Raw genomic sequence first — 26,566 nt, forward strand, 5'->3', positions numbered from 1 at the left:
GTACTTTGGTTGAGAAAAATCTTAGCAAATAACGACAAAAGCAGCAGACATTTGTTGCAAACCTACTATGTGCCGGCCATTATCCCAAGGAATCTGCATGTATCATTTAATCCTCAGCTCACCACTATAAGCTATAATCATAACAATGCCAACCCCATTCTGCAGATCAGGACCTGGGAAGAAAGAGCCTAAGAAATGTAAGCGCAAGTTGAAAGCAGAGTTCTGGCTGGGATTTGAACAGCACATTTCATTCTCTTGTGATTCATTTTGCACTGAAAGGATCTTTGGTCTCATGTTTAAAATGCAGACACCCCAGCCTAACTTTACAATGCCATTTGTCTGGGGCATTTATTAAATGGACCCCATTATGACAGGATTAGATAGACTCAGTTCAGTCTGTAAGTCATTCATCCATTAAGAAATTCCCCATTGTAAATAGAGCCCACAGTGTAAAAGCTTTTTAGTGAATGGAAAATGTATGTAAACAACTGCCTCCAACCCCAGTAAGGACCATGCTTTCTTGAAGTTTATCAAATAAACATTCACTACCTAAGCACCTGTAACGGGATGATGTCTACAAACAAAGCTTTGGCTAAACTTCTGTCTCATTGAGCTACTGAGATCCTTAGGAGTTCATTTTACTTATCCAAGGGGTTGAATGCCTACTAAGTGCTAAATGAAGCCAGTACTATCATTTGTGGAATGCTTGTGGGCGGTCTTTTCTTTTTCAAGTTTGATGAAGTCAGCAGCTTTTTTTGTGAGTACAACAAATTTATTCATAATTGTTTTGTATTTGTAATTGCTAAGATTCCTCTGCCTTTACTTAGGGACTTATTTTCCAAGGCAATCTGAAGATTGATTTTTAAAAAACCCTCTGACTTTTATTACAAAAGCAATGACATACATATTTGTAGAAATTGGGTAGGGAACAGTACGGGCATAGTATGTCAAAAGATCTTATATTTGAGTGCCTGAAAATGCATGACAATGTGGTTCAACATGAATCATACTTCAAGCAACAAATGCAAGAGTCAGCCTCTTTTTGCTTTTGTAACTAACTGAATATTATAAAAAATATATGTGTGAAAAAGAGAGAGGGAGGGACAGGGATGCATGATCTCTGGCTTTCATTTGTTATAATACCTTCCAAGGGATGCTTCGTCAATAACAAATACTCTTTTTTCATTATTGGATATTTTGGTCCGGGTGTAACACAAAAGGCAAGTCATTTGGGGTCAAATGTTAGCATGAAAATAAGATTAAAATATTTCTCATTGGTTGAGTCACTGTGATCTGTGAATGGGAATGAAAATGTAGCCTGACTCAACTTTCCGCTGATAACCAGATTTTCTCCCCTGATTTTTCTCCAGCATGGCATAATGAAGCTAGTAACTTGAAGTCAAGCTGTACCTGAAATTATACTTAGAGAGATTTACATTCCACAGGAATATGGAGAAAGAGCAACTGAAGACCTCAGCCATCTTCTGCTTTAATTTGGTGTTTAACTGTTATTGACTCATCTCAGAGCAGGATTTATTAAGCATTTACCCCTTCCCAGCTATTGAACATGGTTGTCTTGCTTGGTCTCAATCCATTTATTGAATTTAAGGGAACCTTAATGATGGCACTAATTAAATGAGGAGGTGAAAATTAACAGCTGTTGTACCTATTCGTAGTAATTAAAATAAAATGTTTAGGTGTAGGGATCCCTTGGGGGGGAACATCTTGATTGCATTTACTTTCAGGGCCAGAATTTAAATAATGATGAGTCTTTGTACATGTCAGTGAACAGACAGGGCATATGCATAGACCAGACTCCTTCCTATGCTTTAAGTTCTATAATGATCAGTCTGACCCAGGGGAGGAGAGCTTAGCATGGCAGGCAGGTAACCTTGTGCAAGTCAGATACAGTCTCATATCTTACTTTCCTCACTTTTTGAAAAGGGATCCTTCTCTAACTTCTTGAAGTCTCAGTTTCTGAATCTATAAAGTGGGGATAACACAAGTATCTCTTCCCATGGTTATTGGAGGATTAAATGAGATAAACTCAGAAAAGCACATACTGCCTGGTCCATAGTAGGCATACGATAAATATGAACTATTATTTTAAGGATTAAAATATATAATTCATATGAAAACATGATCCTTTTCTTGTAATTTAAAAACACTTGATTCGGGGTGCCTGAGTGGCTCAGTTGGTTAAGCATCCATCTTTGGCTCAGGTCATGATCTCGCAGTGAGTTTGAGGCTTGTGTCAGGCTCTGTGCTGACAGCTCAGAGTCTGCAGCCTGCTTCGGATTCTGTGTGTCTCTCTCTCTGCTCCGCCCCCCTCAAAAATAAATAAGCATTTAAAAAATTAAAACACTTGTTTCTGTAGCATCATTGACTAGTCTACTGTTGATTCCCATATAAAAGCTTTAACTCAGTAAATTATGTTATAAAAGACTCCATAACATAACTTGTATTCGTGTTTATTTACGTAGCAGAAGACTAAGCAAACGTCAGTTGGATAGTTATATGTGTTAGATTTGGAAAGGGGGCAAGAAACACACTAAGAACATGATTACATGCCAGAAAGCTCAAAATATTTCTAGGATCATCTCTGGCAGTATTATAATTTTATCGGGTATCAAAAAACGTAGAAGAAACTTCTTAGGAGAGAGAAGAACAGAAAGGAGAAGCACAGTTGTTAGGTTTCTTCCCACATGTGTTTTGAAGGCTAAATTAAGCCAGCTTCCTAGCTTAGTCCCACTAGGGACTATAAAATCTCGCATTACTGAACACAAGCTGTTTTTATTACGAGTGTGAGCAATTTCAATATAGTCATTACTGTATCCCTAATTCCACTAACCTCTCCTCCACTTAACTTTGGTTTAAGAAGAATCTATTGTCTTTAAAGACTGAATATTACAGTTTTCCCATCATCTGGCATTTTTTTGAATCATTGCTGAATTTGCCAGGGAATGCTGGCCTATAAACTACTCATCTCTCTTATATGACAATTACTCCTCCTGGAATAATCCAATACTTGCACATTACATGTGCCCTTTTGCTGAGTAGTGGGGTACAGATGCCTATCCAAATTCTGTTAGTAATTTGTGACTTCTAAATTGAAAGCTGAAGACTGAAACTTCTTTCTTGCTTTGCGCTGAAACAATTAAGTAATAACCCAAAAGAACAAGTGAGTTTCCAATCACATTCTTGAGATCTAATCTAATATTATCCATTTCAACGTAATCAAATTCTTCAATAAGTGGGCAGACTGAAAATCTATTTAGTAATCCTCTGTAGACTTCCAGATTCTAACAAAAGCCACAACTTTTTCCTTAGGAGCCTTATAAAGAACTCTTTAATTATTGACTTCTATAAATTCCCCCTTTGTCTGCTACTGGCTGGAAGTTACCACAGAGGGTGTTCTGTTTAATTGTTTTTCTTTCATGCCCAAAAGTAAAGATTTATTGCTGGCAGATTTAAAACCTACAGGCACTTTTGCTTTCAGAAATACATTCTTTGATATTTAATTGGTCATATATTTGGAGAACAATTGTTACAGAGACTTTAATTTGAAACGTAATTATTGTAATTGTAATTATAAAACTGTAATTGTAAAATGCAAATTATAATTAGAGGAAGATAGGATATATATATATATATATATATATATATATAACANAGACACGATATAATTCAAATAGATGGCATGCTACTTAATTTCTATCAAGTGTATCTTGAAAGCTTACTGGTAATCCGAATTTATTAGATACTGTGATGTGGTGTAGAAGGGGGTAGTTGTAAATGAAGACCAGGGCATGGTTTCTCTTTTAAGGAATTTATTCTCTGGCTAGCGGGGCAAAATGTAGATAAATGGAAGAGCAAGAAAATAATAGATGGGTACAAATAATCAAGTGTTCAACAAGTACTAGAGGCTTAGAAAAGGTGAGGTGGGGGAGGTAATATTGACATCCTGCAATAATAACTACTGCTCTTCACTGAATGGTACTAAGTGTCAGGGATTTTATATGCATTATTTCTTTTTTTTTAATAGTTTATTGTCAAGTTGGTTTCCATATAACACCCAGTATATATGCATTATTTTTAAAATAAAAAAATAATAATAGTACTAAAAAAATAATAATAGTACAGGTCTCCATTGGACCTGATCAGGGGGTTGACTCTGGCCAAGACAATGCCATAGAGCTTTTTCACAGCCTGTATGATCTGGTGTTTGTTGGCCTTGATGTCCACAATGAACACAAGTGTGTTATTGTCTTTTATTTTCTTTATAGCTGACTTGGTGGTCAGGGGGAACTTGATGGCATATTGGTTGAGCCTGACTCTCCTGGGGTCACTCTTTGGAGGATATTAGGGCTGCCTTTGGAGACACAGTTACTTGGACCCCCAGAAGGCAGGGATGTGTGTGTGTGTATGTGTGTGTATGTGTTTGTGGACACCTTTCAGCACCACTTTCTTGGCCTTCAAAGCCTTTGTTTTGGCTTCGGCTTTGGAAGGAACACTGGGCTTCCTTCTTCACTTTAGGCTCTATCCTTGCAAAAGGGTTATAATGTAAATATACTTTTTAAAAATTTATTTATTTAAATTCAAGTTAGTTAACATACAGTGTAGTACTGGTTTCAGGAGTAGAACCCAGTGGTTCATCACTGACATATAATACCCAGTGCTCATCCCACAAGTGCCCTCCTTAATGCCCATCCATCAATACGGAGGTTCCTCAAAATATTAAAAATAGAATTACCCAATGAGACAGCAATTGCACCAGTGTTAATTGTTAAAAGTCCTCACCATAACTGAAAACAAGAGAGCCTTCCATAGCTTTTATAGTCTCTCTTTCTGAACATCTAGTCCACACTTCTCCAAAGGAAAGAAGAAACAAAAGTACTTTTAAAGACACAACAATGCTAAGTGTTAAACTAATTAACACACATCTCTCAAGGTCTGAAAGCATTAACGTTTCCCTATGTACACAAAGATGTCCCTTATGTTGTTACAAAGAGAAATGCCACTAAATAGTGAAGTGTCCCAGAGGAAATCACTTGACCACTCTGAGACTATTTGTGGGTATATAAAGTAAATGGGTTATACTGGAGCAGTGGAAACAGAACTGTGCTTTGAAGGCTGGGGACACCTGCTACTCTATGTCCTCTCTCCCAATTAGTATGAAACTGTTTTAATCTTATTTATTTATTTGACATACTAGAAGATTTCATTTGTACAAAGTGATCTTCAGCTTAAAAAAACTTTGAGAACCATCAAGGGATTCTCCAGTTCCATATAGCTGGCTAGTTCTACAAATCTAGAAAGAACAAGACAATAATAGTGACTTATAATTACCTTGATTATTCTGTTACATAGAAATGTTCATTAAAATAGTTGGAACTGCTTACAAGAATTAAATGCCCTGTAGGCTAACTGGTTCTAATTATAGAATGACTCAAATTAGAGAATGTTGCTAATTAGCTGTGAACACAAGGTGTAAAAACAAAAGCTTGTGTACACTATTCTTTTTTGTGGGTAGTGAGAGAAAGGAATGTGATTTCTTTGCCAATTGGAAGTCTTCTAGTCTTAAATTCTGTGTTGCATGATGAAAATATATTGTCTTAAGATAATTTTTACTTAAATAACTTAATGATTAAGGGGTAAACTTCACATTACCAATGACAAAAATCTCTTTTAAAAATGCCCAAATCTAACCAAATGAAAAATTTACATAAATCTCCTGTGTATTATAGTCATATATTTTATATAAATTTATATTTTCTTATTTAGAGTTCTGGTTTACAGTTTTGATTCTCATTAACAAACCATTTATGCCATAAACCATTTGATGAACATTTTACTATAACCATTTTAAAGTGCCTTTAGAAAACACAAGAGTCTAATTCCTGGAACACTATCTTTATTATAATATAGCAAAAGTTTACTGCCAAGAACTTTGAATGTATATTTTAGTTCATTTAAAGAGACTGTTATCTATTTACCCAACCATCCATCTATCCACCCATCCATCTATCCATCCATCCATCCATCCAACCATCCATCCAAATTTTCTCCCTGGAAAACCCTCATTTTCCTCCTATAATAACGGCACAGCTTCACTTGTTTATCCACTTACTGGTGCAGAGTTTCCATTTGGTCCCCTCGACCTGACCATTCTCCCCAGGACTTCAACACCATCCGACGTGATATTAGCTGAGGCATTTATTGCCTTCTCAGCCACGTGCTTGCAGTCAATAACCACTTGGACCAAAGTCTTGCTGACAACAATGTGTATCTGGGTAAAAACAAAGATGTTTCAGGAGGTAAGCAGCAGGAAGAAACATCAACCAAACTGACAGAACTGCATGATTCAGCACTAAGAAGTAGGAAAGGGAAGGGAAGGAATTCTGGCACTATGCATTTTGCTACACGAGAAAGGTTCTACTTTTACCACCACCATGACTGTCTCACACTCAGGTAGCACTTCTATTTTTATTTAGTTAACATTTTCTTTAAAAATGACTTCAAAAGGATCCCCAGTCTAGGCTTCCTTTAAAGCAGCAATATTCTGGGGTGTCTGGGTGGTCCAGTCGTTTAAGCATCCTACTTCAGCTCCAGTCATGATCTCACGGTTTGTGAGTTCAAGCCCCATATCCAGCTGTGTGCTGACAGCTCAGACCCTGGAGTCCGCTTCGGATTCTGTGTCTCCCTCTCTCTCTCTCTGCCCCTCCCACACTCGTTCTCTCTCTCTCTCCCCCGCCCCTTACAAATAAAATAAACATTAAAAAAAAATTTTAAAATCTTTAAAGCAGTAATAGCCTGAAATGACAGGATTGGTACACTAGTTATACCTTTGCTGAACGCATGTGAAAATGAACATGACAATATTAAAATAAAAAATGCTAACTGACTTACCAGCAAAAGTTATCTATGGTACCTACCAGTTGTTCACAAACCACATTTTGATAATACTTATTTAATTCAAGATGAAGAGAGGAGATCTAGAATCTGAAGGAGAAGGAGAAATTCTTTCTGGTGACTCCAGGCCCCAAAGAAATAAAGCCCTTTGGCTTAATGTGTGGCACAATTTTCTCAAAGTGAAATCTCTAGAATTTTCAGGTCTATGGTAATATATTCAGGAGTCTATACATTCTTTGTGAGGATTGTGAAAATGTGTGTTATCTTGGAGGTGATTGTCAAAGGTAAGTATATTCTAACCGAACCACATTGTAAGCAAGCTCTGTGATGAAATTTCAGTGCTTATAAGTACATTCCAATTTAAGATGGTGTTTGCCTCATGAGTATTTCTTTTTTGTGGGAGGCTACTTGGTTAGTGAGCATTCCACAGAGTGGAATTAATAGGCAAGTAATGATTTCGCATTAAGTAAAGCCAAGAAAAGTTACAAATGGCTGCATTAGAGAAGGTATGGTAATTCAAAGAAAAAAGTAGTAGGCAATAGTTACGGGAGTTCTAGCAGCTAGTGCTGTATCTGCATTGTGAGCAGAGGCTGAATATCAGTGAAATAACATCATAAAAAACAGTGTTAAAATTATTTCATATTAAAATCATGTTACTTTTAACTTGGTTTTGTCTGATCTTTATTTTTGTTTTATAGTTGCATAGGAACTGAAAATAAGGATATATATCTATTTCTATGTAATGCCTTATTTATGTTAATTCATGATAAAAAACAATTTAAGTCAACAGGAGAAATTTTGAGAATTCTTTTTCCTAAAAAGAGGAGTTAAACCACTATTTAACTGGAGAACACTGCTGGATTAAATTCCCCACTTTACTTCCTTCATACTAACATCCCTCTTAACGATCATTTAGATGGATCTAATTTGGCTCCTGTTTGTTTTTGAAACTTGTAATACTTTTCATTGGTACAAATTACAGAAACTTTCATGCTGGGGGTGCAAGACAGCCTAATATATAATATTCATGCTTTAGGAACCACTTGTGGGGAGATCATCCTTTTTAAAAAAACAAATTTTGCTTTGCAAAAGGAGACAATGTTTTCAAAAGTATTTTGCTCTTTGACTGCATTTAAGGATCTGTTTATATAATTATCAACTTTTTCAAAAGATCTTGGGGCCCCCTTTCATACCCAATGTGTAAAAAATAAAGCCAATTGAAAAATGAGAAATGAAGGTATTTATTCAATTAAATATAATTTGGTGAACAAATCAACAGATCCATTAGTAGACCTATTAGTAGAGTAGCTTGCTACATGAGAAGTCTTTTCTTTTTGGTTTGTTTGGCTGTTTGGCTCTGTTAACAATACTGAAAGAAGTAGAGAAACATTTTGTTTTTATAACCTTTATTTTAAAAAATTTTAAGTGTATTTATTTTGTGAGAGAGAGAATGAGCAGGGGAGGGGCAAAGAGAGAGGGAGAGAGAGAGAATCCTGAGCAGGCTCTATACTGTCAGTGCAGAGCCCAAGAAGTGGCTCAGTCTTACAAACCGTGAGATCGTGCCCTGAGCGGAAGCAAGAGTGGGACACTTAATCGACAGAGCCACCCAGGTGCCCCTGTTTTTATAACTTCTAAAAAGTGGAAGGCTTTTGTTTTGTTTTGTTTTAAAGTGTATTTGTTTTGAGAGAAAGAGGGAGAGAAAGTCACATGCACAGGGGAGGGGCAGAGAGAGAGGGAGACAGGGAATCCCAAGCACAGAGCCTGATACCGGGCTTGATCACATGAGATCAAGACCTGAGCTGAAATCAAGAGTTGGATGCTTAACTGACTGAGCCACTCAGGCACCCACAAAAGCAGAAGGTTTTTATAAATTTAAAATCAGGTTTGTAATGACTCTTACTTATAGCTCTTTAAGACCTTCCACCAAGTTGAGTAAAGCTTAACATTCACCAAAGATTCATAAAGGATTCTTTGGAATGAAAATTATTAGTTCAGGGGCACCTGGTGGCTCAGTCAGTTAAGTGTCTGACTTTGGCTCAAGTCATGATCTCATGGTTCATGGGTTCTAGCCCCACATCAGGCTCTGTGCTGACAGCTAACTCAGAGCCTGGAGCCTGCTTCAGGTTCTGTGTCTCCCTCTCTCTCTGACCTTCCCCTGCTCACGCTGTGTCTCTCTCTCTCTCTCAGAAATAAACAAAAACATTTTTTAAAAAAAGAAAATTATTAGTTCATGTTAAGATGGCAATGCGTTTTTTTTTTTTAATCTTTATTTATTTTTGACAGAAGGAGAGAGATAGAGTGCAAGCAGGGGAGGAACACAGAGAGAAGACACAGAATTCAAAGCCGTCTCAGGCTCTGAGCTGTCAGCACAGAGTCCATTGCAGGATCACAAGATCATGACCTCAGCCAAAGTCAGCCACTCAACCGAGCCATGCAGGTGCCCTTGGCAATGTGATTTTTAATATTCATGGATCTCACATGCTTGCATCTCCTTATAATTTTTCTTGACTACTTTGCAATAGACTCTGCTTAACCAAGAACAAATCATATCAAGAGGAATGTGTGAGTAAATTACAATAACTCCAAAGAGATGCTAATGGGATGATTTTGAATCATAAACTAATAAATCTCTACCTGCATCTCATGTTTTTGAGATACTATACTTATGGTTGTATAGTTCTTTTAAACAAAAACAATTTTTTGTATGCAACTTTTCTCGTGCAAAGAAGATTAAGAACCTTGGTATGCAGTTGTTCGTATGCAGCTATGGTATTCAAAACCCCAAAAAGTAGCAAAGTTGTGTCAATTAGAAGCAACTGACCATGTTCTAGGTCAGGAGACAGAAGCCAGATGAAGACTGCTTGCAATGACGCTTCCTTCACTCAACACACAAGAAGGAGGGTCAAGAGGCAAGGCTTTCTGCACCACCACCTCTAAAGGCTGCTCTCCCTGTGATCTTGGCAGGCTGCATTCCTGAACAGCCCAGAGATCAGTGGGATCATTTGCCACCCATAAAGGAAACAGTAAATGTTGGGTCTACTCTAGCAATCTCCAAAACTACTAAGTGTTTCAGCGATATGAAGTGGTAAGGGACAGAGTTCTATCACAAATACCAGGCAGAAATAAGAACTACAGTCAGGTTTTACAAAATTCTTCCTGAGAATAATTTTTATAATGGTAGTGTGGGGTTGTCTGTATACGCGTAAAAATATCAGTACAAACTATCTTCACATTTTAACATGTTTTAACTGAGTGGGCTTTCATCTGCACTGGTGGCTGGGTAGACCAGAAATTCTTTCCACACCACACGTAACGGGGCGAATTAACAGCTGTCCTCTTAATAATACAGTACTGTGTACTGCATCATTCTTCCAAGTGTGAGCCTGGACCATTTTGGGTACCTGATAAAAATGCACACTTTGGGGTCGCATCTTAGAACTACCCAATCAGAATATGCCCACAGATAATTCTTACTCTGATTAAAATATGAGACCCCAAGCTCTGTGGGATTTTGTTTACACTTCTCTGCTGCTTGGGCCACAACAAATAGAATAAAGAATATATGTCTCTGTGGCTTTGTACACAGCAAATAAAGAATATACGTATACAAGGTATTACTCACCTTGTGAAAGCTGCCATGGAAAATTTTCCTAATTTCAGGTCCTTCAAAAGTAACTGTTTGAAAATCCCCACTGTAGTCATAGTTGAAATATGTTAAGGTTTTACCACCATCTGATCAAAGAAAAATGAAAACAGTTTAGAAAGTATTATAACGGGTAAATAATGTTTCTAAAATTCAAGTCAATAAATAAATAAATAAATAAACTGATTAGTTAATTAATTAATAAAATTCAAGTCACTTGGGTGGCTCAGTCAGTTAAGCGTCCAACTTCGGCTCAGGTCATGATCTCATGGTTGGTGGATTGGATCCCGGCGTTGGGCTCTGTGCTGACAGTTCAGAGCCTGGAGCCTGCTTCAGATTCTGTGTCTCCCTCTCTCTCTGCCCCTCCCCCACTCACACTGTGTCTTTTCCTATCAAAAATGAATGAACGCTAAAAAAACTTTTTTTTTAATTCAAGTCAAGACTGAAAACTGCATCCTTTGTTTTGAAGCTGTGCTTAAAAAACTTTTAACATTTATTTATTTTTTGAGTGAGAGAGAGAGAGAGAGAGAGAGAGACAGACAGACAGACTATGAGCAGGAAAGGGGCAGAAAGAGAGGGAGACACAGAAGCCAAAGCAGGTTCCAGGCTCTGAGCTATCAGCCTGGGGCCCGACGCAGGACTTGAACACAACAACTGTGAGATCATGACCTGAGCCCTGACTGAGCCACCCCGGCGCCCTGTGAGGCTGTGTTTAGAATAATGTGATGAGTAAGTAAGGAAATGATCTACAGCCCCTGGGTTGCGCTGGCTTTCAGTTGGCCAGTTAACCATGTGGTGATGATGGTGAGGCAAGACTCCTACATATATTCTTCCTCTGTACCTTCTGCTCTATACTTTCATTCCCAACACCCTCCTCGGAGATGGTTGTCTGAAGTTGGAACTAGGGGCAGACAAAACAGGAGAATAAAGCTAATCAAATCTTAAGACATAGAAACCAGACCCTTTGCTTTATTAACCCACTGGAGCAACCAGCCATTCTAGGACGTGCAATTTATACTGCTCCAAAGGAGTGATATTCCAATATGTCTTTTATTATAAACAAACTAAATCCACAAACAAACGAAATCTTCCTAATCTTCAGGAATATTACAAGAAATGTTATGTTACAAAAAAGGGAACTTTTTTCACTAATTAATTCTTAGGTTACACTGCAATTATTCACTGTGACTTCAAAGGGAATGAGCTAGTCTTAATCATTTTGAGAGATTTCTTTATTTTTAAGTCTCATGTGAATAAGGAGTTAGTTATTTATACCCCTTTAATCTACAGCTTTCCCTTAGTTTCAGTATGTATGCAAAATGCTTGCACAATATCATAGTTAGCTGTTGATTCATTTCCATGTACCAAAAAGTCTTTTACAAATAGTGGTTGGAGACTGCATTAAACATATTCCTTATCTAAATATGTGAGTTAGCACCTAACAATAGCCATCAAATTTTGGTTCCTGGCTTGATTGGAATCCTAAACTAAAAATGTCTTTAGAAAATTTGTGACATTAAACCAAAAACTTGATGATCCTCTGAAATGATCATCATGTGTGACATCCAAGATCATGTGATCAAGAAGCTTCTTTCACTGGTTCCCCTCAGCTTTCTACCTTCCAAACAATGGAACATCCCTGTCTTCAGACCTCTTCTCTTCTCTTCTCACTCACTCTCCAGATCATCTCACACAGTATCATGGCTTATATACCACACATATACAACTTGTAAATTTATATCCCCATCCCAGCATTCTTCCCAAAATATGTTGCTGCAAAGCTGGCATTTTTTTTTCCTGGGAGATGAAATAGGCACTGTAATATTGTGATTTATAAGAATAGATATTTGGCCATGTAGATGACCAAATATGTATTTCTCATATGTATTTGGTCTTGGCCCATAGTTTCTGGCTCACAGCTCTGAAAACACTTGAAATTTTCTGTGATAAGAGCTACAAAGATGTTTTTTGTTACATTAACGAGGTAACTTTTGGAAAGCCCTTAGGCAACCTAAGGATGGAGGGCTGATTGCCAAGAGAACCAACCCTGTGATTACAGTTGGAACCTTCAATCCCACCTCTTCCCCCACCTCTAGGGAGTGGAGAGTTGCTAGAGATTGAGTTCAATTGCCAATGGCCGATGATTTAATAAATCATGCCTATTTAATGAAGCCTCAATAAAAACCCAAGCAACAAGGTACAGAGAGCTTTGAGGTTGCTGATTACACGGAGACTAGGGAATGTGGCGTGCCTGGAGAGGGCATGGAACCTCTGTGCCTCTTCCCGCATACTTTGCCTTACGCATCTCTTTCATTTGGCTGTTCCTGAGTTATACCCTTTCATTAGAAAGCAGTAAGTGAGCAGGCAAAATGTTTCTCTGAGTTCTGTGAGCCACTCTAGCAAATTAATCAAATCCAAGGATGAGCTTGATTGACTGATTTTTTGGGGGGAGGAGGGTTTGGGGGGAAACTTCTGATTTGTAGCCAATCAGAAACACAGGTAACAGCCTGGCTTGCAACTGGAGTCTGAAAAAGGGGTGGCAGTCTTATGGGGCTGAACCCTTAACCTATGGAATCTGATGCCATCTCTGGGTAGACAGTATAAGAATTGAGCTGAATTCTCAGACACCCTGCTGGTACCTGAGAACTGCTTGCTGTTGTGTGCAAAACTCTCTACCTCCTGACACCCCTCCACACACACGTTGGAACTGGGTCAAGAAACCTCAAAAGAGGAATCTTCTACTAAAAATATCCGTGTACAAGACATGATTCTGGTTTCTCCCTTCCCAGTGGCCCTCCCCATCCCCCCACCATCAACTTTGCTCTTCCTAAAATCTTTACTATCCCAGTAATTGTCTCTCTCTCTACCTTGCCCACTACTGAATCCCAAAACCTAGCGTTGGAATAAAGTAGAAACTCAGTGAATGTTTGTTGAAAGAATGAGTGGATGAATGAATGAATCAGCTGGTACATAATTTATTGTTAGTATTTACTCATGGTTTAATATAAATGAGCGAGTTTGCAATACATAGTTGTCCCTTGAATAATGTGACAGTTAGGGGTACCAACACCCTAAGTAGTTGAAAATCCACATGTAACTTTTGAATCCCCAAAACTTCACTACACATAGCCTACTGTTGGCCAGAACCCTCCCTTCTAACACAATCAAGCAACACATGTTCTGTATGTTATATGTATTATATCCTATAATAAAGTAAGTTAGAGAAAATGAAATGTTATTAAAAAAATTATAAGGAAGAGAAAATGTACTTACAATATTGTGCTACATTTACCAAAAAATATCCTTGTGGAAGTGGACTCAGGCAATACAAACCCATGCTGTTCAAGGGTCAACTGTACACAAAACAGGCAAGGCAGCATGGCACACCACATACACTACTCACACGTGTGTGCAAATATATATGTATACTTACTATCCAAAATTACTCCAACCAATGGGTCAGAATTTTTATTTAAAATCTCCCAAAGAGCAAATGGCTCCTCTGGAGTGTCAGGAAGAATCCGGAATAGAAAACTCATTGTGTAGTCAGAGGGCAATCCGTCTGGATGCAAAAACCTGAAAAATGGAAAGAAAATAACATTTTATTGCATTCCTTTCAAAAAAAATATTTATCTGATTATAAAAGCAAATACACTTAAGAATACTTGGAAAAACAGAAGGAAAAAAAAATCAGATCACTATTAATCCCATTGAGGGGACCACTATTTTAATGTGGTACATTTCCGTCCAGCTTTTAAAGAATGTTTGTAAATATTTCTCCAATCTATATAATGCTGCCCCTTCTTTTTTCTTAGCAGCGGTTACTACACAGTTAACATTTAAGTCATTTCAAAAGTTTTGGTATTATAAGTAATATTTATCTACAGTCTTTTCATTTATTTTTTAATTTTATTTAAATCCAAGTTAGCTAACATATAATGTGATAATGGTTTCAGGAGTAGAATTCAGTGATTCATCACTTACATAGAACACCCAGTGCTCATCCCAACTACAGTCTTTTTATAAAGACATTTTCACTTTCTACTATAAGTTGTAGTCAGTAGTGTTCCTATCCATGCTTTGTGCTGGGATGTAGCATTCCAGATCTACCTTCAAGAACTGAGAACATATTACTCCTACTTCTGGGAGTGAATTGTGTAGACAACTCTCAAATACCAACTTGCTTCTAAAATTGCCTCAGCAGAAGAAAAGGCCCTCCCAAGGTCATGTCAACTTTCTTATGGCACCTGTTTCAATAACTGGTGTCTGAGGGCATATGAGGCCCAGAGTCTCTCATTCCAGTGGAGGGAGCTCCATTTGCAGAACTCCTGTATGTGGACCGACTGGAATTCTCACTAAGATTGTTTCACAGCTTAACTTCTCTCCTGTCTCATCGCACCTCTTTCTGTTCCCTTCCACGAGCCTATATCCACGTCAATTTCCACTCATCTCCACCTCTGGATCTGCCTCCAGGAAACTGAACCTGCTACGCCAGCTTATCTTTCTCTAACAATTAAGTGGATCACTTATAAACTTTAAACTTTTCCCTGGAGCAACAAATATAGCCCTTTCCATATACAGGAGTTCCATAATAGTTATTAAGTGGATAAATTTGTGAATGGGAATTTAGCATAAATTTGAAAATGAAAGTTTGATTTGAATAGATAAAAATATTTCATTTCATTCATTTTCTTTATATATTAGTTCATTCATCCAACATTTATTGTGTGCCTACTATGTGCCAGTCATTGTAATAGGCACTTAAGTTATGTCAATGAATAAAATCAACAATGTTCCTCTCCTCTTTGTAGAAGCACTTAAATTCTAGCAGGGTGAATTAAACAGTGTATTAGAAGGTAAACATGCCATACAAAAAACAAAACAAGAACAAGAGAGCAATTTACTAGGGACTGGGAATGCTAGAGTGTGTTATTTTGCAGTGTTAACTGAAGTCATCATTGCTAGTTTCACTTCAAAGCCTCATTGAGAAGGATACCCTTGAGCAAAGGTTCATTGAGAAGGTTACATCCGAAGAAAAACTCAAAGGAGACAAAGACATCCAGATAATGCAAAGACACTAAAGTGAAGTGTCCGTGGTGTGCCCTGAGAATGGACTGAAGGAGACAGAAGTCAAAGAAGTGATAGGTACCCAGATAATGTAGAGCCTGACGGGCCATTCAAGAGCTTTGACTTTTTAAAAAAATTTTTTTTTAATGTTTTTTATTTATTTCTAGGAGAGAGAGAGAGACAGCGTGAGCAGGGGAGGGTCAGAGAGAGAGGGAGACACAGACTCTGAAACAGGCTCCAGGCTCTGAGCTGGCAGTCAGCACAGAGCCCGATGCGGGGCTCGAACCCACGAACCACGAGATCATGACCTGAGCGAAAGTCGGACGCTTAACCGACTAAGCCACCCAGGCGCCCCAAGAACTTTGACTTTTAATGCAAGGAGAATGGAGAATCATTGTCAGATTTTGGAGTGGCATGATTTACATTTTAAAAGAATCACTCTGACTGCTTCTTGGAGAATAGACTCTGGGAAGGCAAACATTGGAGCAGGAAGCATTAAAAACCTGCTACAATGATCTAGGGAAGAGATGACAGTGCCCCATCCAGGGTGAAGGCAATGGAGGTGATGAGAAGGCACAGACAATGGGATTCCTTGGTAGAATGGATGTAGAGCGTGAGAAACTGTCAAATGTTTCACATGAGAAACTAATTAGATGTAATTGTCATTGAGATGAAAAAGGTAGTAAGTGAAGCTGGTTCTGGAGTGAGGATCAGGGATGTAGTCTTGAACAGGCGAAGTTTGAGATGTCCATTTAGATATCCAAGCAAGATGTCTAATACGCCATTAGGTACACAGGTCTAAATTTGGGGAAATAGGTCTGGACTGGAAATACAAATTTAGGAGTCATTGGCATATAGACAATGCTGAACACTACTCAAAAGATCATCAGGGAGTAGGAAGATACAGGGAAAACAAGGATCCAGGCCTAATCCCTCTGAAATGAAGAAGTGGAGGCAAGAAGAAGAGGCATCACTGAAAAAGGAACAGCCAGTAATGTAGGCACGCTCAAGAGAGCGTGTCCCAGAAGTCCAGTGAGAAGAGTGAAACCAGGAGGAGGAAGTGAGAAACTGTCAAATGCTGGTGACAGGTAGAGTGAGATGAGGGTTTGGAGCCACTGAATGGATTTAGCAACTGGACAGCATTGCTCACTGGACGAGCCATTTCAGTGGGGCAGAGGATTTTCCCTTTGACAATTCTCATTTCTTGGTAGGCCTCCAGGAGGACTTTTCAAATATCCAATTTAGTATTCATCCCTAGACTATGTTAAAAAAAAAAAAAAAAAAAAAACCCTGCCAAAAGGTAACACCAGATGTTGGCTTTATCTAAAACCACATATATTCTATATAAGCCAAAGGAATTTATAACAATTTTCTACAAGCTATTACCTTTAACAGTAAATGGTTTAAATTATTCATAGAGGTCTACTTATTTCAAATATTATTCCCCCAAATGAAGCACAACAAAATAATTTGAATAGTACTGGAATAGAATAAGCTAGAATTTAGTAAATAATATTTTGAAGAAGACAGAAAAGCAGTTTGTGGATAAATTGGATAGATGAGTTTAATACTCTAATATGTTCTCTCATTTTTTCATGCACACATGCACACTACATCAAAACCTGGACATTGAATATGTTTCACATTGGAGACAAAAACAAATGTTGATTTGGAATGTAGAGGCAGATGACATCTTGTGAGATGATTCCTTGAACCAGGAATTCGTAATTGCAAGCACCCCCAGAACTTGCAGAATTGCTATAAGTGGGCAAGAATCCCTAGGTGCATCACAAACTGTAAAGCGAGTAGATAATGCAATTTTTACATAAACCCAATACTACTCTTCAACTATATGGAGTTGCTGTCGTGACCTCTCAAAGATTAAAAACCAGCTGAATTCACGGCACTAGCGTGACATGGTTTAGGGTGTGGGCTCTGGGGCCTGATTGCCAAGTGCAAATCCCAGGATTTTCACTAAACAAACCATGTGATCTCATTCAAGTCTTTTAGCTTCCTTGTGCTTCAGTGTCATTGTTTACAGAATTGAGACAATAACTGATTCTAATCCATAGAACTGTTTGCAGCTCTGAGTGAGTTAATATATATAATCACTTAGAACGATGCCTCGTATACAGTAGCGCTAGGTAAGTGTAAAGTATCTGTATACATTTTCTCAGACTAACAGATAATAAAATTCAACCAGCATTATGTGAGGGTCTGAGGTTTCTAAACAAAGCAATCTAAACATCATCTGCTTTTATCATCAAGGAAAATCCTACTGGGAACGATTATAGCATATTTCAATTTGACGTCATTTTCACATTGAGCTATAGAAACAAATAATTGGCTCTAATCTCTTGCAATGGAAACATACTTGGTTGGCTGGGACACCAAGGCATCTTTATGAATTCGATAACAGGGATACACATTGAAGGTACCAGGCTCCATAGAAACCCCTTCCACAGATGAAAAGTCCTTTTCAACCAAACCAAACATTTCCATCATCTTAAATCCTAATAAGAGAAAGAAAGAAAAACACAGGCATTTAAGGATTTTAAATTTCAAAATTAGTCTACATAAAAAATCTGGACCCCAAATGAGAGTTAATGTATTTGTTTTTGGAAAAACTGTGACAATGCATACCTGCAAGATCAACGCCATCCTTGTAGACCAGCGGGCAGGCTAGGAAACAAAACAAACAATATAAAACGTTAGTTTAGATATTTTCCAAACATATCCTTTCCCCACCCTGAGAACAGGAAGCTAACATAATCTTTGCGGAAGTCAATTGTGAAGGGAATCCAAACCAGATGTGGCTATGGTTTTCTGTGGATTCCTAAAGATTGAAATGCTCTCACTTGGCCCATTACAACCAAAGGCCAAGGCTTCCTTCTCCTCTCGCGAGTCTGTTCAAATCTATGGTGATCTCCCGAGAGCATGTGTTGGGAGAAGTCTCACTTCTAATGTGCTACCCTGACGAGCAGTGTTAATACATTCTGAAACCATTTGCTGCAGCTTTTAAGGAGAGCTGTTTTTAGACACAGACTCTCCTCTCATTAGAGAAAGTCTGTATCCACCTAAAACCCTAAAATGGGGAGACAGGACGTTTACTTCCAAATCCTCAAAACCACGAAACTTCAGGTCCGCACAATAAACAGCACTGCGAGTCAATATTCCTTCCTCGGATCGAGTCGGGACTCATGATTTAACTGGTAGAACACATTTCAACCATTAAGCAACATGAGTGAAGTGCACATTCCAAAGAACTAACTTGCTGATGCGGTTTCACAGACAAAGGTAATCAGCTCATCTTCGATTTTCTTAAAGGCGTCAAAGTCATCCACAAAGAAAACATGCCGCGAGCTGGGCTTGCTGCCAATGCTAACCAGCTCGGAGTAATCCGCATCAGCCACACCAACGGCAAAGATGCTGTAGCCTGGGGAAGGGGAAGAGATTTCGGATTACTTCAAACCACACAAAACACAAATAATACAATGTAAGACATGTCTCAAAATTTAAAAAGTGTTTATGAAGGAGGCTTGGCAGGGGGTGCAAAAGTCACGTTTTACAGTCCACCAGAATTCTGCATGCACATACTTCACTGCATGATAATTACTCCATCATCCCTGAGGCAATTTTCCATTTTAAAGAAACTCAAGGCGGCCAATGCTCCAATTAGTGCCTGAGACAATTCATTGCCATTGGAGGTACATCTTCATTCTGCATATATCTAATAATTACTTTAAGATCTATGGGATGAAATGGACTTGAAACAGAAAAACTTTATCTTTTTTTTTCCATGTAAAAACCCAGATATCAATAGGCTTAGCAGCCTGAAGTGGGTCCTGGTTCAAAGCAAATAAATATTAAACTACTATTTGCCAGGCATGTCTTAAATAATGTAATCTTCAGGGCGCCTGGGTGGCTCAGTCGGTTAAGGGTCCAACTTCAGCTCAGGTCATGATTTCACAGTTCATGAGTTTGAGCCCTGCATCAGGCTCTGTGCTGACAGCTCAGAGCCTGGAACCTGCTTCAGATTCTGTGTTCCCCTCTCTCTCTGCCCCTCGCCTGCTCACGCTCCATCTCTCTCTCTCAAAAATAAATAAACATTCAAAAAGAAATTAAAACAATAATGTAATCTTCATGATAATCCAATGAGAATTTCTATTTTACAGATGAGGAGGCTTGAGAAGCCTCTGGGTCCCTCCTTGGCCCTTTATAATGGGCCTTTTCACAGTTTGCACTTAATTTCTACAATTTCTTACACAGTGTGTCCTGTATATAACCCAAGTATTAGGGAAAATGCAGCAAAATTATAGATTTATAACCTGGAAAGTTTAAAAAAAATCATTTTTCAGTTCCTATTAAGAAAGGTTTAGAGTAAATATTGAGAAAGATTTAGTAACACTAAAGTCATTCTGATGTAGCCTATAAATTTGTATTCAAAAAACATTGGCAACATGACTGGTGGCCACTACTATTTATCTGTGTAAAACTCACCATTTGATTGCATCTCCCCAGAGATTTTGTTCACATCATCTTGTGATCTGCCATCAGTTATGACCACGATGACCTTTGGGATGCCTCTTCTAGTACCGGACTCTGCAGTAAACAGACTATCTCGGACATGCTTGATTGCTTTTCCTGAAACAAAGATGACAGTTTGATTTCATTCGTTCCCATTTTTGTTTTGCTGGGGAGGGAAGGGTAGGAAGGAAGTTCTTAGATGAGTGAAAAATCTTTTTTAAAAATAATCTATATTACTATGCCTCCAAAATTGTTGTATCAGTAATTACTAATAATTACTTTTGGTCCTTGCTGAGTTATTATTATTGTTGTTGTTGTTGTTATTGTTGTTCTTACCTGTTTTGGTATTTCCTCCTTTGTATGAAATATGTTTAATTGCATCAAGAAGGGTCTCTTTGGTTTGGTAGGCATTTAGTTTAAATTCTGTTCTGGGGTCATCAGTGAATTGAACCATTGCAACCTGGAGAGAGAAGGTGTATTTGTTTTTATAAAGAACTTCCCCTGGGCCCGAGAGTACACAAAATGGCATGTGTGGAAGCAGTTTATCTTTTAAAAATCTCCCTCTGTCTCATAAAACCCTCTTTATAGTATGTAAGCCTTTTGCTATGTCATTTGACACATGGAAAAAAAGCAGCCTTATAATTTGACAAATCTCAGAGAATTGGAGGTGGATTCTTTACAAGGCTTTTCTCATGAAGCAAACTGTGAAGTAATTACTCCTCTCCCACTGTTTTACACATGAGGAGATGGAGGCACTCAAAGTCCCTTGCCTTGTCCAAAATCCCAACAGTGGCTACCAGAAGGACCCACAGCCAAAGCTAGATAAATCCTACTTCAAAGTCTGTGTTCTTTTTTTTTAAAGTGTTTTTTTAATGTTTGTTCATTTTTGAGACAGAGACAGAGCATGATCGTGGGAGGGGCAGAGAGAGAGGGAGACACAGAATCTGAAACAGGCTCTGAAGTGTCAGCACAGAGCCCGATGTGGGGCTCGAACCCATGAACTTCAAAGTCTGTGTTCTTAATCACTGCAATAAAAACCTTCCTGGCTTCGGGTCCTACTTTTATTCCAGGGGAACTTTGGAGCCATTTTTAATTTATTGGGCTTTTGTTTGTTTTTCAGAATGATGACGGAGGGAGTAAATATAGCATCTTCAAACTGCTTTCTTTGATCTTGTGAGCCTTCAGTTGCTACCAGCTTATCAAGGTCCACTGCCGTGGATGCCACTGCCTTGGGAGAACTGGCCCTGTCTCTTTTATCCCCAACGTGTTTCTTCTTCCCCAAAATGCCTCAGCACTTATATCTATTTTTCTCTTATGGTTCTCCTTACATCCAAAGTTCCTCAGCCATTCCTCCATAATCTATTCCGAGTCTGTTCCTATCCATGCATCTCCTTGCTACCACACACCCTCAGGTGTCCCTCATCTCTGTGCTGGACCATGAGAGCAGCGTCCTAAATGGTCTTGCCGCTTCCACTCTTACCCGTATTACTATTCACACTGCACAAAAGTCAGAATGACTTTTTTTAAAAAAGCACATCACATCTCTCCTTAAAAGTTTCCAGTGGCTTCTCACTGCATTTGTGATGACATCAATTCCTTCAATGATTCACAAGAATTGAGATGATCTGGCTTTCTCGTTTTCTTCCACCTCATTTCCGACCCCTTACATGCTCACGCGCTATGTTCTAGCCACAAATTTTAGCATCTGAAGCCTCAAAACTCATTTTCATCTTGGGCCCTTTGCACTTCCTATCTTCCCTTTCTGGAAATTCTACTCTCAGCCCCTCCCCACATCATCCACATCTCAGTTCAGAGGCCACCTTCTCAAAGAGGCCTTTGTCGACCCCGCAATTTAAAAGAATCTTCAGTGAACTTAAATCACATAACTGTTTTCAGAGCTTGCATCCCTACCTTATGAATTTGTTTCCTATTTTACACCTGTCTGTCATCCTCATACTCTCCCTGCCGTTAAGAAGATGAGCACTCTGAAAATGGGAACTGGTCATGATCATTATGACCATTATGACTGGTTATGACCATTATGGTCAGTAGACTCTACCTGACCAGAATAAATCCTCAATAAATATTTATTTGATTGAATGAATAAATGTGATTTGTTTTATGTGCTCCTTGATCTACAGTAATTTGTGGCCATAACCCTCTCTTTAAAGATTGTAATGTCCTTGAGGGCAGGGAAAATATCGGGTATATCCTTAGGGGAGCCACTTTCTTATGTATGTAAACATCTACTGACATGGCCATTCTAACTGTCTTAGTTCACTGAATGTAATAGCTTTTAAGGATTAGCATCTTTTCAAGCTCTGTCAGGCATCAGGAAGCTGCTTCCAAACTCAGACTTGTCTATCCTCTCATTCAGGGTCAAATCCAATCATTATATTACCCATATCAACTGACAAACAGCCATAACAATAGCTTGGGATACTTTTTTTTTTTAATGCATAGAAGGAATTAAGAATTGTTCTATGGAGGTGCCTTGGTGGCTCAGTCAGTTGAGCATTTGGCTCTTGATTTTGGCTCAGGCCATGATCTCGCATTTTGTGGGTTAGATGCCCAGTGGTTGGGCTCTTCACTGACAGTGTGGAGCCTGCTTGGGATTCTCTCTCTCTCCTTCTCTCTCTGCTCCTCTCCCACTCGTGCGCATGCACGTGTGTTCTCTCTCTCCCTCTCTCAAAATAAATAAATACACTTAATAAAAAATGTATTAAAAGAAAGATTGTTCTATTAGCCTTACTTGAGTTCCATCTGCACCAATCTTGTTCAGGGCTCCAACAGTGCTATACAGAAAATTAATGATCTTATTGAAATTTTCATCTCCAATACTCCAGGATCCATCCACCATAAACACCAGGTCTGCCTTGGCAGCTCTACATACTAGAGACCAAGAATGGATTTTGAATCAGAGATAAGGAGAAAACATAGTAGTTATTAAACAAACAAAGCAGATGATGTTTTCCTTCTAGTAACTAGAGCCCTTTCCCATAGAAAAGGTATAAATCATATTCTGAACGCTTACTCATTATACTTCCTGGCCATCATTTCTTTGCTACGGTTGACTTCCTATTCATGACTGAGAGTCTTTAATCAAACAGAAGTGGAATTAGAAGAGGAAAAAAATCCACTAATCTCAGCTCCCAAAAGTAGAAAATGAAGGAAAAGAAAAATGAGGAACTAAAGCAATTTAGAGACAGAAGTATTAACAAATACTCTCTAGTGCTCACTTATTAAAAGAAAGCCCAAGCTATTACTCTCATCAATCTGTCTGCTCTTATTCAGTCAGTAACTTCAGAGAGATTCAAATTCAGAAGGAAGCCATGGGACACAATGGAAGCAGATTAATCTATAACGTGGCATGCATTTGGGCTGAGGCCATAAGCAAACTTCTAGCCTTGCTCTAAAATTCTGTCTATGCTTTTTTGCCACCCATAGGTACATGTCAAGAAATGGATACTACTACCAGCCCAGGAACACTATTATCAGTAGGTTTTACTGATATCAACACAACAAGCAAAAAACACACCAACAAAAACCTACTCCACCAAAAGCACTTTTTGAGTAGTTCTTTGTTGGTACCCTGTGCTGTTTCAGATTATCTATGCCTCTCTGCCCCTTATTAGTATGCATCATTGTGGTTGACTCTGTTTTATGATGAAACAAACAATTTAATCTTCAATAATCTGCATCTTTTAATCTGAGGCCAGCTGAACACAAATATTCTATGAGATAATGTGCCTTTCTCCTCTCTTTTTAAAAAAAAACACACTGGGTTTTTATTTTATTAAGTGCAAATTTATTCCCTTAAAGCTATTTATAATACAGAATAAACCATCTCCAGGTGAGGTAATATTCCAGGATTTGGCATAGTTGTTTCCTAAATTCTGAGATTAATAAATTTTATAAATTTATGGTTTGAATTTAAAGCTGAAAAGGATCACAAGATATGCTAATTATAAGCTTATTAAAGAAAACCCCGTCCTCTGTTTCCAAGGAAAAATTAAATCAAGATTAGATTCCAACTTTGAAATGAGAGTGAAATCTATTTGAAAATATATTCGAAATGAAAATTTTACTTAACCAGAGAAAAAAAATACACCAAAATGCATGAAGAAATTAGCTCTGGGATATGAAATTGTGTTTTTAATTTTCTTCGTTGTAGTCTTTTGTTACTTCTTAGTGTTTGTTTAATACACAGACGCAACAGAAATTCTAAACCTAAAATCACAGCAATATCTTATTATTCTTTTACCTTCTTTTGCTGGTGGAATGGTCGGAGGAAAAGTAGGTGGTTGAGTAGGAAGCGATTCTGTAAAGGAGAGGGAAAAGGAACATCGATTAGCCATCACATCTGTGCTGAAGAAAGGGAAGTCATGGAGTAATAATTCTTCAGGAAAGTCAATGATCTTGACTATTGTCTTCTTGGAGAATTTAGCAACTACTATAAATCAGCCTCAGCCTGTAAAAACCGGCTCCATCCATCCCCTAATACTCAGGCTGAAAGCTTGAAATACCGTTTTGCCACAATTCAGTTTACCCAGCAGGAGTCAATGCAATCAAACTGTCAACTACAAAGCGGTTCTAATGCTGATTTAAGGCAAGAATCTTGCCAACCTATTTCAGATTAGTCTCTGGCTGCTTTCACACATATAATAAACGTCATTTCCATTCTGCGTAACTAACGACTGGCCATCAATCCTCTCTCAATAGCCGCCTCCCCCTTCTCACGCTGCAGCCCCAGGATATGGTCCGCAGTGGAATCTAATTTACTCTCTGTTCTGCTCAGACTGAATCTGGAAAGCTTTCAGTTCTGAGGACTAAATGGCAGGACATTGGGAGGCTACCGTGTGTCCACATCAGTTTAACCTGGATGACGAGGGATGAGAAGCTCACGTAATCTGTAAAGTGTGGTTAGGGAAAGGAACAGAGGAAAGTTCAGTGAGAGCAGTAACTCTCACAGCAGCTCATGTGGCAAAGGGTAAGGAAATTATGGAATCATTAGGTAAACATCCTAAATGTTACGATATTCTTTTCTTATTCTTATTTGACACTAACATTTTAAGAAAAACTGAGAAAAGTCTTTTTATTATCTCAGTTTAATTTGAGGGAAAACTCTTGACTAATCATAGCCATTAACTCTAGAAACAGTAAGCACCAAATAGCGGGAAAGATTTGAGTTTGGGCAGACCGATTATTTTCCAGGAATGTTGTTAAAAGAATTCCTTCACTGGCAGGAAGTTTGGAAGAGATGAATTTTAATTTTAAGGTCTTTTCCAGTTCTAAGAGGCAGTCAAATAAAATTATTTAAGTAAAATAAATCAACATTAAAAAACGAAGTAATTGTATATTACTGATATGGAAAATGAGATTAATTAGTTTGTGAAATGAAGCAAGACATAGAATACCATAGTATGATCCCATTTGTGAAACATAAAAAAATGTGATATATATGTATCTATCTCAATATATCTGTATATATCTATTTAGATGTAGATGGGATAGATAGATGATAGATACATAGATAGATGATAGATAGATAGATAGATAGATAGATAGATTGATAGATAAGTTAGAATTTTTTGAAGGAGACCAATCTGGGAGATTGGTCTGGAAGAAAGAATGGGGGAAAAGGGGCACTTTATACCTTTGTTACATTATTATGGATATATATATCACTTTTATCTTTTAAGGACAATTTTTGAAGCTAAAACATTTCAAAAACAAAATAAAAATTAAGATATCTTAATACCAAGACTAAGATTATAAAGCTTTCTTGAAAACACCATAAATTTCTTCCACAGCCAGATTTATTTATCTTAAAATCTGTGGAAGTAGTGGGTCATCTTTATAAGTGTCCATCTTCTTTAATGGGGAAAATTGAGGCATATCCTAAGTTCTAAATCCTAAGAACCAAATCAATGGTAAGCAATGGCTGACAGATCAATATGTTTGGGCAGAACATCTGGCCAAAGAATCTTTTGGGTGGGAAGAACCGCAGTGAACTGGCAACACATATTTATCTTCTCTATGAGGCATACAGATGGCCCTTGTCTTCAATATGTGAGTGGCTGTCACCTAGAAGACAGAGAAGTCTTGATCTGCATTGCTTCCAGAGGCTGAACTAGAGCCAGTGGGTAGAAGCTGGAAGAAAACAGATATCCTCAACATAAGGAAAACATTTGCATCAAACACAGCTATCCAAATTAATCCTGGGTTGGTAGTTAACAGTTGTAGGGTTAAGGTGAGGGGGAGTTGAAATAGACCAGGGATCACAAGCTCAAAATATTTTTAGAGGTCATGCAAGTAATGAATATGAGCAAAGAACTAGCTTAAACATTTTAAGGAGTAGCAAACTTGAGAGCACATATACTGCATTAAAGACACAACTGTTGGTCTCAGCAGATT

The 26,566-nt window shown here is 38.1% G+C and overlaps 1 protein-coding gene across 1 annotated transcript in view; it reads right to left on the bottom strand.

Moving 5' to 3' along the window:
- The window catches only part of COL14A1 (collagen type XIV alpha 1 chain), a 203,667-nt gene that overhangs the window by 73,408 nt on the left and 103,693 nt on the right, over nt 1-26,566 (bottom strand). The window contains exons 24-33 of the mRNA XM_077764526.1: nt 24,414-24,470; nt 22,902-23,041; nt 20,486-20,609; nt 20,123-20,266; nt 18,894-19,058; nt 18,266-18,304; nt 17,997-18,135; nt 13,989-14,131; nt 10,535-10,644; nt 6,131-6,289 (exon numbers count right to left, since the gene is read on the bottom strand). Coding sequence (XP_077620652.1) covers nt 6,131-6,289; nt 10,535-10,644; nt 13,989-14,131; nt 17,997-18,135; nt 18,266-18,304; nt 18,894-19,058; nt 20,123-20,266; nt 20,486-20,609; nt 22,902-23,041; nt 24,414-24,470 — 1,220 coding nt within the window. The remainder of the gene's footprint in view (nt 1-6,130; nt 6,290-10,534; nt 10,645-13,988; nt 14,132-17,996; nt 18,136-18,265; nt 18,305-18,893; nt 19,059-20,122; nt 20,267-20,485; nt 20,610-22,901; nt 23,042-24,413; nt 24,471-26,566) is intronic.

This window comes from Crocuta crocuta, unplaced genomic scaffold, assembly GCF_008692635.1.
Source record: "Crocuta crocuta isolate KB4526 unplaced genomic scaffold, BGI_CrCroc_1.0 scaffold260, whole genome shotgun sequence".
Lineage (NCBI taxonomy): Eukaryota > Metazoa > Chordata > Mammalia > Carnivora > Hyaenidae > Crocuta > Crocuta crocuta.